The sequence below is a fragment of the Podarcis pityusensis genome, assembly GCF_964106645.2.
Source record: "Podarcis pityusensis genome assembly, chromosome: 3".
NCBI lineage: Eukaryota > Metazoa > Chordata > Lepidosauria > Squamata > Lacertidae > Podarcis > Podarcis pityusensis.
The window spans coordinates 5,588,931-5,601,583 of record NC_138026.1 but is presented as its reverse complement, the minus strand read 5'-3'; the positions used below and the strand labels follow the sequence as shown (position 1 = coordinate 5,601,583).

Sequence of the window (12,653 nt, the reverse complement as noted above, 5' to 3'; positions counted from 1 at the left end):
TTTCTTAGCATTTCACAAGACCATACATGACCCATCAGGCAAAAACCCCTCCTCCTACTTCAAAGGAACACAATCTATTTTCTCCCCAAAATAGCAGCTGCACATTAATGTTTTAAAACCTCCATTTTTATGTAGTTAACACCTTCTTATTCAAAGAAGTGAAACTGACAATTTTCCTCCACCCTGCCAAAATCCTGTAGCATCGCAGATTGTAGTATAAAGAATAGAAAAAGCCAGTCACGTTGTACTGAGTAATTCAAGCTTTTAAAATGGCAATGAATTATTTATGCCACCTTCTGCTTGAGGTATAGGCTGGCGGAGCAAAAATGCAAGGGTAATTTATCTTGCGCATTGACACTTTGCTCCTTACCATAGCTGTTTATAGAACCAAGAGTTCCTGCTTCTTTGCACAAAATAAAACGGGAAAGGGGGGGGGGGATTCACATTTAAATCATGAAGCTGCAAGAACGAATCAGCTAGCTACCAGACGTAGGTTCCACCTACAGATTTAGCCCAACCAGGGATGGCCAGTGGATGACCTGTGAAGTAGATCCTTACCAAATTCTTGTTTTCAGAAGTTGTTGGCCCAACGTCACTTAAACACATTTTGGCTTTATGTGATAAAAGTTGGATCTGCATCAAAATGTTGCAGTGCACGGCATGCCCTTGTTCTGAATTTTGGCCAGCCATGCTCTTTTCCATGACACTCCATTCCATCCTCTTTCCTCACCCAGACACTCAGTGCTCCATGCCCAGGGAGCATGCTCAGTCCTCATTTTGTCCTTCTCTGTCTAGGGTTTTTTGGTCATTCTGCAGAAATTTGGGGTGATAAAAACCTCCCTCCCCTCTTGTGCATAGATGGTGGTGTTCTGGCTACTTCTGGAGAACTGGTTCACTATTAGTATGTATATATCATTATCATGTATATATCATTATCAGGCCACATCTAAGAATGTGCCCTATAATCACAGACCTCTTGCTGCTATCTTTATTATACATCCTGACTTCATAGAAGGGGTTTGGGCTGTGAAATATGATAAATACACCTACCCTGGGCCACTGTTTGATAAAAGGCTGGCTACTGAGAACACAACAGCAGCCATCCCTGCATAGGCACATCAAATGTAAAACAATAAAATGTCCCATAGGCAGAAACTTAACAGGGTGCACCCATAGTACCAACACGCTTGCAGAACACAATTTTTTGTAATCTCTAAGAAGCTTGGAGCCCCTGTACATGGGGTCGCTGCCATTTAATCCTCATAGCAACTCTGTGCCAAGTGGAGATTTGAACCAAAGTCTCCCCATCCGACTTGCAATTCAGTATCCACTGCACCACATTTTCTCTTTCAATATTTGCAGTTGAATCAAAGAAATGAGGCAAGCCGCTCACTACAGAAGAAGGCAGAATAAGTGGCCGGGTGTGACAAGTTAGTTTGCCGTGGGGCAGTTAGAGTGTGCGCGCGTTATCTGCATATATTTGATTTTATTATGCACAAAATTTGCATATCCTTATTAACGGTACTAGAACTGTACTTTATTGTTACATTTGTCTACTAGAGTAACTTCTTGGTTTTTATGCTAAGCAAGACAAAGGTGCACATTTTGCAGAGGGAGTTGGGTAGCTCTGGTTAAGTTTTGGAATCTGTTTGCAATATTAAAATACTGTACTACATCAATGGTTTGCAGTGGTAGTGTATAATGTCAGGGGCAAAACTAGGCTTAATTTAACCCAGGTCCAAGACCCAGGTTGGTACCCTCCCCATGCACATTTTCATACACAACATGGGTGGCGCTGTGGTCTAAAGCACTGAGCCTAGGGCTTGCCGATCGGAAGGTCGGCAGTTCGAAACCCCGCGACGGGGTGAGCTCCCGTTGCTCGGTCCCAGCTCCTGCCAACCTAACAGTTCGAAAGCACATCAAAGTGCAAGTAGATAAATAGGTACCGCTCTGGCGGGAGGGTAAACGGCATTTCCATGCGCTGCTCTGGTTCGCCAGAAGCAGCTTAGTCATGCTGGCCACATGACCCGGAAGCTGTACGCCGGCTCCCTCAGCCAATAAAGCGAGATGAGCAACCCCAGAGTCGTCTGCGACTGGACCTAATGGTCAGTGGCCCTTACCTTTACCTTTTACACACTGGGAGCCTCAATGGTGCCCCTCTGGAGGCTTCACCTGGGACAAAACACCTGGCTAGCCCCCACCCCCTACGCCAGCTATGGCTCTGTACTGTGGTACCTCTGGAATGGGATCCGTTCCAGAGCCCTGTTCGCATCCTGAAGCGAACGTGACCAGCATCTGCGGGTTGCGATTCGCTGCTTCTGCGCATGCGTGGGACGTCACGTGAGCGTCTGCGCATGCGCTAGCGGCAAAACCCGGAAGTAACGCACTCCGTTACTTCCGGGTCGCCGCGGAGCGCAACCCGAAAATGCTTAACCTGAAGCTACTTCAACCCGAGGTATGACTGTATAATGTAATGGTGTTCCTTTGTCATTCCAGCGGGAACTGTTTGAAACATTTTGGTTTTACTTGCAAAGCTATTTTTGCTGACCTATTCTGTGAAGAGAGCTAGCTTCTCTCACCAAAGCAATTGCATAGAGACTAGACATGTTTTGACGATGCGAGAGGCAGTAATGAACCAAACTAACAAACCCACGGCCTTCACTTGTTAACATCCTTTTACCTCTTTGCATTTTGAACCCCAGGTGGTATTGGAATGCTATGTGAAGAAGGACTTGGTCTACACTAAAGCAAACCCTACATTTCATCACTGGAAAGTCGACAACAGAAAGTTTGGGCTCACTTTTCTAAGCCCTGCTGATGCACGAGCATTTGATAGAGGTGTGAGAAAAGCCATTGAAGATCTCATGGAAGGTACAAAACCAGCACCCAGGGACTCTGTTTTTTGTTTCTAAGCCGCTTTGTTGTTGTTGTTGTTATAACTTGAAGGCTGAATTTCGCACATTTTTCACTGAAATGAGCTACTCCTTAAATCAAAGTCTTAGTCTTTTTTGTCAGCTTTCAATTTCTTAGGGAGGATGTGATTCAAGTTATTCAGCTTTCAATCTCTGTAAGATCTAGGAATTTATATAGTTGAAGCTAATCCACAAATGAATACAATATTAATTGACTCACAAAGTCTCATATTGAGTGAAGTTTCAAATGATTCTAGCACATGACTTCTTAAGCAGCTTTCTGTGACTTCAGCCTTAATCGTTGTTTGTCTTGAATGAATTGCTTGGGATTTTATGGTACCAGATTAAGCAATTTAAAAAACTAAACTTAAATTTGTTGAAGCAGTTTTTTCTTAGTTACTTCTCTAACCCATATAGAATAACTATCCCTTATTTTGACACAATTTTCTTTACCATTTTCAAATACGTGTTTTGGATCTTGCCAAGAATATTCAGATAAAATTAATTGCTTCTGTAAAAACAAGCAGGGAAAAAAACATTGGCCACATTCCAGGAGAACATATACGTCCGTTCTAAGCATGCAGCTGGGCTCTTTGTTTAGTTTTTTTCCTTTTCTTCTTTTTTTCTGGAGCATACCTTTCACCAGTTGGCTTTTGAAACATGGGCAAGTTTTTATATATAAGTTATAAGACACATCTGTGCCAAAAACGAAGCAAATTCCCTAGTTGTACACGTGCACCGCTTTGCACCAGGGTCAATAGGCTTGTTGTGGATTGTGATAATTACATACAGAAACAGTGTCCGTTTTAAAATGTCTTTCCAGGATCTACAACTTCATCCTCAACAATCCACAATGAGACTGAAGTTGGAGATGATGATGTCTTTACAGTAAGTATCTCTCAATAGGAATTGCTCTTTATGCCCTCGGAATGGCTTTGCTGCTCTCCACTAAAGGCTGTCGTGTATCTGTCTGGTTGCTATCAGTACAATGAAAGATATTCTCAGAGTCCAAAGACGCGTGAATATGTATTTCTTTGTTCTATTATTTCAGCACCTCTTTCCCCACCCTTCTGTGAAAAATCATACTCAGGACTACGTTACCAAAAAAAAAAAAAAAAAAATTAAATATCAATGAGCAAGTTAAAATACAATACTAACTATAAACACACAGCATCATTAGTATAGACCTGCACAAGTTCTTATAGAAACAATAATCCTGATCCAAAGGTTTTTTAAGAATGGGCAGAAGTGGGGCAGGATAAATTATTCCTGGAACGTCCCCCTCTCTTGACCTCACAAGCCATGCATTTTGTTGGTGAATAGGCAATAAGGAAGGCCTCAGAAACGGAGCACAGGTCTTAAGCAAGTTTATACGGGAAGAGGTGATTCTTGAGGGACACTGGTCCCAGGGTCATTCGTCCCAAGGCCAAAGCCAGCACCTTGAAATGAGCCTAGGACAAATACCATATTTTTCGCTCTATAAGACGCACCAGACCACAAGACGCACCTAGTTTTTGGAGGAGGAAAACAAGAAAAAAAAATATTCTGAAACTCAGAAGCCAGAACAGCAAGAGGGATCGCTGCGCAGTGAAAGCAGCAATCCCTCTTGCTGATCTGGCTTCTGGGATAGCTGCGCAGCCTGCATTCGCTCCATAAGACGCACACACACTTCCCCTTACTTTTTAGGAGGGAAAAAGTGAGTCTTATAGAGCAAAAAATACGGTAGGTAGCCAATGAAGCCGAAACAAAATTGGCACAATGCGATGTCCGGCTGCAGCATTCTGAACCAACTGAAGCTTGGGGACTGTCTTCAAGGACAAACCCATGCATACAGTTTATTACAATAACCCAGCCTGGAAGTGACAAGGGCATAAAAGATTAAGGATCACTCCCTAAGCCTGAAACTGCAACAACAAAACATTACTGTACTTCTCTGTTCCTCAGTTTTCCCAGTGGCAGTTTTTAGATTGTAAGGGCCTTGTACAGTGGTACCTCTGGTTGCGAACGGGATCCATTCTGGAGGCCCGTTCGCAACCTGAAAAGAACGCAACCCACGCCTGCGCACACGAGGGTCGTGATTTGCCACTTCTGCACATGCGCGTGAGTGGCAAAACCCGGAAGTAACCCTTTCCTGTACTTCCGGGTCGCTGCGGAACGCAACCTGAAAACGCGCAACCTGAAGCAAACATAACATGAGGTATGACTGTACTCTGTAAAATACTGTGCATGTTGAAAATAATAATAATGTCACCCCTGTTTTTGTTTCTTGCTAAGTAACTGAAACAGGGACTTGCTGTTCAGTTCTTTGCATTCTAGAGGGCTAACAATAACTACGCCACCTCCAGGCAGCCACAGTTTAGGGATCCAATCCAGGGGCCTGTCAGGTGAGCCAACAAACTTTGGATCCAGCAGAGCCACCTCTGCAATACCCTGTTTCAGACCTCCTTGCTGGCTGAAGCAGAGTTGTCACAACAGAACAGATGTGTGCACTGGGGAGGCAGAGTCTCAGTCCGGTCCGTAAGGAAAAAAACCTCTTGTGTGACCCAGTTTTAAGTCTGTTCTTAATGAGCAATGTAAAATCTGGTTGCCGTCGTGTAAGCAGAGGAGGGGACTGCTGGAAGTATCTGCAGATTTTTAAAATAAGGAGATGAAAGTTGAAAGAACAGACTTCTTTGACATTTCTGTTTCAGTGGAAAACCATGACTGCCTCTCTAATGTATTGCTGAACTTTTCTTTTTGCATGAGAAGAAAATAGTGGAGATAGTTGGGGGGGGGGGGGACATGAGGACCGGGACCCATGCAGTCAAATCTTTTTGATTATAGAGGACGAACATCCTCAGCCTGAAAGGCTTGATAATGTTGAGGGCCTGAAATGGGCTTCCTGTGGCGTGTGACCAGATCCTCCGTGACAGTTGGCATGTTGTTTTCCTCTGTTCTTTTGTCATAGTTATAAGACAAACAACAGCAGGCAGGGTTAAAAGGTGACTTCCTCTCCTCCAGAGCAAAACTATCATTAGCAGCTGCTTCCCAGCTACCTGCCAGAAGTGATTTATAGATTCTGTGATGGAGAGGGAAGAATGGAAGTGGGGGGGGGGGCGGCGGTTTGCTGTAGGAGAGCTGGAATGGCATACTATTTAATAGCAAATTATTCAGCAAAGATACCTTCGTACATCTGCATCAGGTCTGTACTGCTTAAAAACATCAGCTGTGTATATCTTTGCCCCCCCTAAAACGCAAATTGCAATCTGTGCAGAGATGGTGCTCTATCCCTGAATCAGCCCAAGAACAAAGACCTCAGTATCTCCAGAAAGGGCAACAAGCTTTTTGTTTATTTGGAAGATGGTAAAGTCAATGCACATATATGAGCCCTATTGATTTCCAGTGAATGTTTACTATGCACTTAACTCTCTCCCTTCTCCTCACCCCTTTTCAATGAAATCAAAGGGAGCTAAAAGGTCTTTACTGTGGCTGAATTATGCACTTTGTGTTTTCCAAAGATGAAGTTTCCCTTTAGGAGGCATCTCTGCGATGTAATGTAATGTTACCTTAACTCCAGAGCCTCATTACAATCCACAAATGTTTTCCATATGTTTGAAAATAAATTTCTCCAGCCTCCGCGCATTGTACGCTTGCTCCTCTCTAGAGGTGACCTGAGTAAAGCCAGTTGTTCATTTTTGCCTTGACTGAGAATGCATCTTGCTTGCCAGCAATCTGAAATTGCACTTTGCTTCCAGTTAATTAATCCACTTTCTGCACTCAGATTGTTTTCCCCTTTGGATAAATGTTCATCTTTTGGGAAGTACCACTGAATCATGATGTAATGTGCTCTCTCTATTGCATAGCCACTCATTCTGTGCAGCAGCGAAGGGAAGTGACAGGAGGCTGCAACTACCATATTTGCTTTGTCTCCTTATTGCAGCAGGACAATAAATAGCAAAACTTGTCGAAACCCTCCCAAGATGACCGTCCCGAAATCAATCTCAGGGAGCTAAGAAAAGCTGACGGTGCAGATTATCATTGCTGTCCTTGAAAGCATAGATGCAGATTCTGGAAGATGGGGGTCATTGTAAACCTCCTATGTAGCCTTTTGAAGGGATGCAAATACCGTATTTTTCGCTCCATAAGACACACTTTATCCCTCCTAAAAAGTAAGGGGAAATGTGTGTGCGTCTTATGGAACGAATGCAGGCGGGAAAAGCCCCTAAGTCCACGTGGCTCTTGCGGGCTTTTCCCCGAGGAGGGAGAAGGGCAGCCCCTCACTGATGGGCTGTCCTTCCCCCACCTCGTAGAAAAGCCCGCAGGAGCTGCGCGCCCTTTAAAGAGCGCACGGCTCTTGCGGGCTTTTCCCCGAGGAGGGAGAAGGGACTGACACGGCCAGTCAGTCCCTTCTCCCTCCTTGGGGAAAAGCCCCCAAAAGCCGCACACCCTTTAAAGAGCATGCGGCTCTTGCGGGCTTTTGCGGGAGGTGGGGGAAGGGATAGGGGGCAGCCCCTCAGTCCCTTCCCCCACCTCCTAGAAAAGCCCCCAAGAGCCGCACTCCCTTTCACGAGCTGCATGGAGCATGTGTGCGGCTCTTGGGGGCTTTTCCCCCCAAGGAGGGAGAAGGGCAGCCCGTCACTGATGGGCTGTCCTTCCCCCATCTCGTAGAAAAGCCTGCAGGAGCTGCACGCCCTTTCAAGAGCACGTGGCTCTTGCTGACTTTTAATACGGTAGTTTTGTGGTGGCAGGGAATTATGGCCCGACATCTTTTGGGGACCCAAGGTTCAGGAAGGCTTTGTGAATGGATTCTTTAAAAAAATAAAAATCCACTGAGAAATTGAGTGTTTCACAGCTCTGCATCTTTCTGAATAGTGATTTCTCCAGCCCTGTGATAAAGGCCTGGACTTGTGCAGTAACCATAATTAATGTTGATCATAGCTTATTATATACTGTGGTTAAAGCCAGAGCATCTCACAGGCACTCACTCAGACCACGTCACAGCATAGTTTCTCTCCCCCCCCCCCCATTTATTTTGAGTTTTGAGCTGTTCTTCTCTTGTGGCTCTGCATCTTGTGAGCTGCGACTAGAGGTTCTGGTTTTGCATTTAATGCTGAATGCTAAGGTTAACTTTGACCAAGAATTACCGTACTTTTCCATGTATAAGACTTACGTTTTTTCTATAAAAATCATGCCAAAAAGTGGGGGTCGTCTTATACATGGGTAGTGCACAGGGTGGATGTTTGATTGGTTGCTGCCGCAGCTGCCAGCGGCTGTTGTGCGTGTTATTGGTTGCTGCGTCAATGGGTGGTGTTGATTGGCTGATGCTCCTGCAGTTGGGCAGGCGACAGGCAGCTTCTGCTGGGATGGGACAGACGGAAGGCGGATTTTGGGACACGTGCAGGTGAGCGATTTTTGGCAATCCCCCCTAAATAAAGCTCAACAATCCTGGGCAATCCCCCCATTTTCTTAACTTTGAGTCCGCAAAAATAGGGGGAATCTTATACATGGGGGCGTCTTATAGACGGAAAAGTACCACAGCAAACCTTGGTGAATAAGTGTTGGGTTCAAATAAGAAAGTTTAACTTAGGTAACCTAAGCCTATGGCTTAGCATTCTGTGTGGACCAGGTCAGTGGAGCTAGCATCTCTGTGCGGACCTGTGCTCTGTCCACACTTGTCTTTGGCAGGCTATTCCCAGCCTGGTTTGCTTATGCTAGCTGTTGACTTCCTTCTAGAGCAGACAAATGTTCATCCTGTTTCTCACGGTGATCAACGACATGCTTTTGGGAAGTCCACACCCAGAGCGTGTTGGAAGACAATCACCTCCCCGTCCGGCCACCATTCCTCTTCAGCCAGTGATACTCCGTGGCATGTTGCCTTTGAACCTGATGGGTCTGTGTGGGCATCATGACCAGTGCTGCTGCTGTGCTTTGATGAATTTGACCTTTTGTCCTTTTAAAGCATTTAAAACTAGTGGCCACCGCTGCATTTGGTGCTGCAAATTTTATACTTTTCACACAATGTAAAGTATTTCCCTCCCTATGATTTCTGATAGGTGTGCCCCTGTGCACAATCTGAGTTGTGTTCCCCAACACACACACTCAGAGAGAGAGAGAGAGTGTGTGCTTTTGTGCCAAAATGAGAATAATACAAATGATGAACAATTAGTGACACCTTGCAATAACTGGAACGGACTGCCCCTGCTGGCACGAAGTAAATGGGCAAAGACAAAGCAGGCAGAGCTCATCCTGGGCCAAGCATCCATAGGCATGGAGAGTAGCAACTGATGGATCTGTACAGCCTTTGCTGGGGTCACTTTGCCGCCTGTCATCTTATGTGCATATTTGACTTACTGAGTCACCCCAATAGGGGTTCAGTTAACCCCTAAAGCCACACAATTAAGAATATCACCACTTCAGTGAAGGAGAGGGCCTCTGAAACACAACATGGCAATTCACACCTCATGGTAGTTGATGACTACTTAGAACATGGGAGTTGTGAAGCCTGAAGCAAAAGGTTTTTATGGCATATGCTTGACCCCACCTGTTGACAACTGTCTTAGCTTTGCTAGAAGTGACTTTCCATATACATAATGCAGTATATATAGCACATGGGAAAGATTTATCTGGACCTTTAGATCCTGCTAACCAACTCAAGCATCCTTTTCTCTTCGTAGTCAGCATAAAAAACATGAAATGAAGAAACCAGATCTCTTTCTGCTGCCTCCTTCATGAAACCTTTGGCCTACTTTGGTCTCCCAGATGAGTGTCAAGTATGTTTCAGCCACACTATTAAAATACGCACACAAGAGGGAGAGCAGCGCTTACATATCCCCTACCCCCACCCGCTCTCCCTTTTTCTCCCAAACAACATCTCAGCTGAGTTTGTAAAACAAATTTTCGTTTGTTTTGCCAGAATGTAGATTAGGGAGTACAGGGGAACCCTGAAAATTATGAAAATTGACAATCTGAATGAGAAACAAGACCCTCTAATAATGATAATGTCTTCACACCATCTGGTGGAAAAGAGGATTAAAAAATGGTTTCTGCAGATGGTTGTTTGTTTCTTTCCAATCTGCTTGAGATAGGATGGTTAGGCCAGGCTTCCTCAACCTCAGCCCTCCAGATGTTCCAGGGGTGCCTTAGAACCTTATCAGGGTTTCCCTAAAAAGAGAAAATTTCAGAGCCATCGTTGCTGAATGCAGTGATTAGAAAGTTGTTTGGGCTGATCTGTCCTTCGACGTCCCTCGAGAACGTGTTTAGGTTTCTTTTTTGGTGGAATTTGGAAATAGTGAGTAAGGTAAAGGTAAAGGACCCCTGGATGGTTAAGTCCAGTCAAAGGCGACTCTGGGGTGCGGTGCTCATCTCGCTTCAGGCCGAGGGAGCCGGCATTTGTCCACAGACAGCTTTCTGGGTCATGTGGCCAGTAGGATTAAACCGCTGCTGACACAACGGAACACAACGATGAGTGCTAGAGCGCATGGAAATGCTCCTTACCTTCCTGCCGGAGCTGTACCTATTTATCTACTTGCACTGGTATGCTTTCGAATTGCTAGCTTGGCAGGAGCAGGGACCTAGCAACGGGAGCTCACCCACCTCCTAACTTGTTCTGTTGATGAGCCAGACTGCTGCTGCTGTTTTTTTTTCCCCTGTCCTGGAGGTCTTGTGCCTTGCACAGTTCTGGCTTCCTTGCTCTTTCTTGTGCCCTTCACCCTTGTCTTCTTGTAGAAGATCCATTCCCTGTAGGTGCAACAAGTGCTCAGGAGCCAGGGACCACAGTCATGTTCCCATGCTGCAGCAGAGGCTGTGTCAGGGAGTCCCAAGGTGTTTGTTCTCTTTCTCTCTCTCTCTCTCTCTCTCTCTCTCCTTGTCAAGGGGCAGAAATTGCAATGCTGTACAAGACCCACCTGTTCCAAAGCTCATAGGAGTGGTGGATACACCCAGTGTGTTGCCTTAATTGATGTTTATTTAGTCCTGATTTTGCTCTGCCTTGATAGCTTTACTTAAGGGCAGTTTAAAAACCTCTTAAAAATAAAATATATAGGGAGGAATTCAACGCCTCGCTAAGCTGATTATTCCATCAAGGCCAGTGTTTCGACTTGCCAAATCCCTCCCTCCTCCCCTATGCATTATTAAAAGGTAAAGGGACCCCTGACCATTATGTCCAGTTGTGACCGACTCGGGTTGCAGCGCTCATCTCGCTTTATTGGCCGAGGGAGCCAGTGTACAACTTCTGGGTCATGTGGCCAGCATGACTAAGCCGCTTCTGGCGAACCAGAGCAGCGCACGGAAACACCATTTACCTTTCCGCCGGAGCGGTCCCTATTTACCTACTTGCACTTGATGTGCTTTAGAACTGCTAGGTTGGCAGGAGCAGGGACCGAGCAACGGGGGATTCGAACCGCCGACCTTCTGATCGGCAAGTCCTAGGCTCTGTGGTTTAGCCCACAGCGCCACCCGCATCCCAATATGCATTATTGCAGAGGTTTTAAAACCCAGCCACCACACCAAGCCAGTTTTGAGGTCTTCCGGGAAGAGAAGGGGAGAAGGCCCCATTGCACTAGTAGAAGCCCTTGCATAGGGCTTCAGCTGACAGGATTCATTAGTTGAATCCTGCCCATAGTAATTTAACCCCATTATGTAACTTAAGCTTTTTGTTATATACAGTATTGTCCTGGTCTATATAGCAATGTAACTTTTAGTGTAAATATGCAATAAACAATTTCTAGCTGCAGCTTCTGTTGAACCCATAACAACATAATCCTTGGCAAGGATTTTGACACTTCCAATAGGTCTATATATTCCAATAGATGTATATTATATATCTATATATAAGCCAGTGTGGTGTAGTGGTTAAGAGCAGTAGACTCGTAATCTGGTGAACCGGGTTCGATTCCCCGCTCCTCCACATGCAGCTGCTGGGTGACCTTGGGCCAGTCACACTTCTCTGAAGTCTCTCAGCCCCACTCACCTCACAGAGTGTTTGCTGTGGGGGAGGAAGGGAAAGGAGAATGCTGGCCGCTTTGAGACTCCTTCGGGTAGTGATAAAGCGGGATATCAAATCCAAATTCTGCTGCTATATGGTTGCAGATGTTCATCACAATATGTCATAAAAGTTTGATCCAGGATATTCCTGAGAGCTGGATTCTTATTAGAGGTACTCTGCACAGTGTATTGTGCTTTTATGTGCCATTCTTACCCGTTTGACTCACACAGGATTTTGACTGGGATGGTGAGTGCAGTGGGGAGAAGAGGTCTTAATTCAACAGCATGCTTTTTGAAAACAAAAATGTGCATCTTGTTGGATTCCCAGAGTGACAAACAGAGTCCTGAGAAATGTTTGTGTGTTCCTGCCTTCTGCCCCCAAGGTGATGCACTGGGCAGGCCACGCTTGGCATGTAAACATGGTTGGAGAAAGTCGGCCCTGGCAGCCTGACAACAAGATGATTGACAACTTCCTGTTAACAAAGTGAAAAGGATTAGAGAATTGCCTTGCAGCCTATAATGCAAGACATTGGCAAGGCTCCTATGAATATTCAGAGGGAAGGGATAGTTGCAGCTGGCATCTTAGTTTGTTCCTGACTTCCCTATCTCTTTGGTAACCAGGCTGGGAGAGGAGGAAAGGCAGTTCCAACCAAGGGCTGACTTGGACCCAGGTATCTTCATGGAGGCAGAAGGGCAGGGGAACTGCTATAAGACCACAGGGCAGATAAATGCCAAATTTCTGTTCTACAGCTTCCAGAAGACCTATTCAGATTTGATACT

General features: G+C 45.4%; 1 protein-coding gene across 3 annotated transcripts in view; it reads left to right on the top strand.

Annotated features, from left to right (window-relative positions):
• SPRED2 (sprouty related EVH1 domain containing 2) overlaps positions 1-12,653 on the top strand; it is an 81,808-nt gene that overhangs the window by 58,054 nt on the left and 11,101 nt on the right. For all 3 annotated transcript variants that reach the window (XM_080999244.1, XM_080999245.1, XM_080999246.1), the window contains 2 exons: positions 2,703-2,871; positions 3,736-3,800. In XM_080999244.1, coding sequence (XP_080855370.1) covers positions 2,703-2,871; positions 3,736-3,800 — 234 coding nt within the window. The remainder of the gene's footprint in view (positions 1-2,702; positions 2,872-3,735; positions 3,801-12,653) is intronic.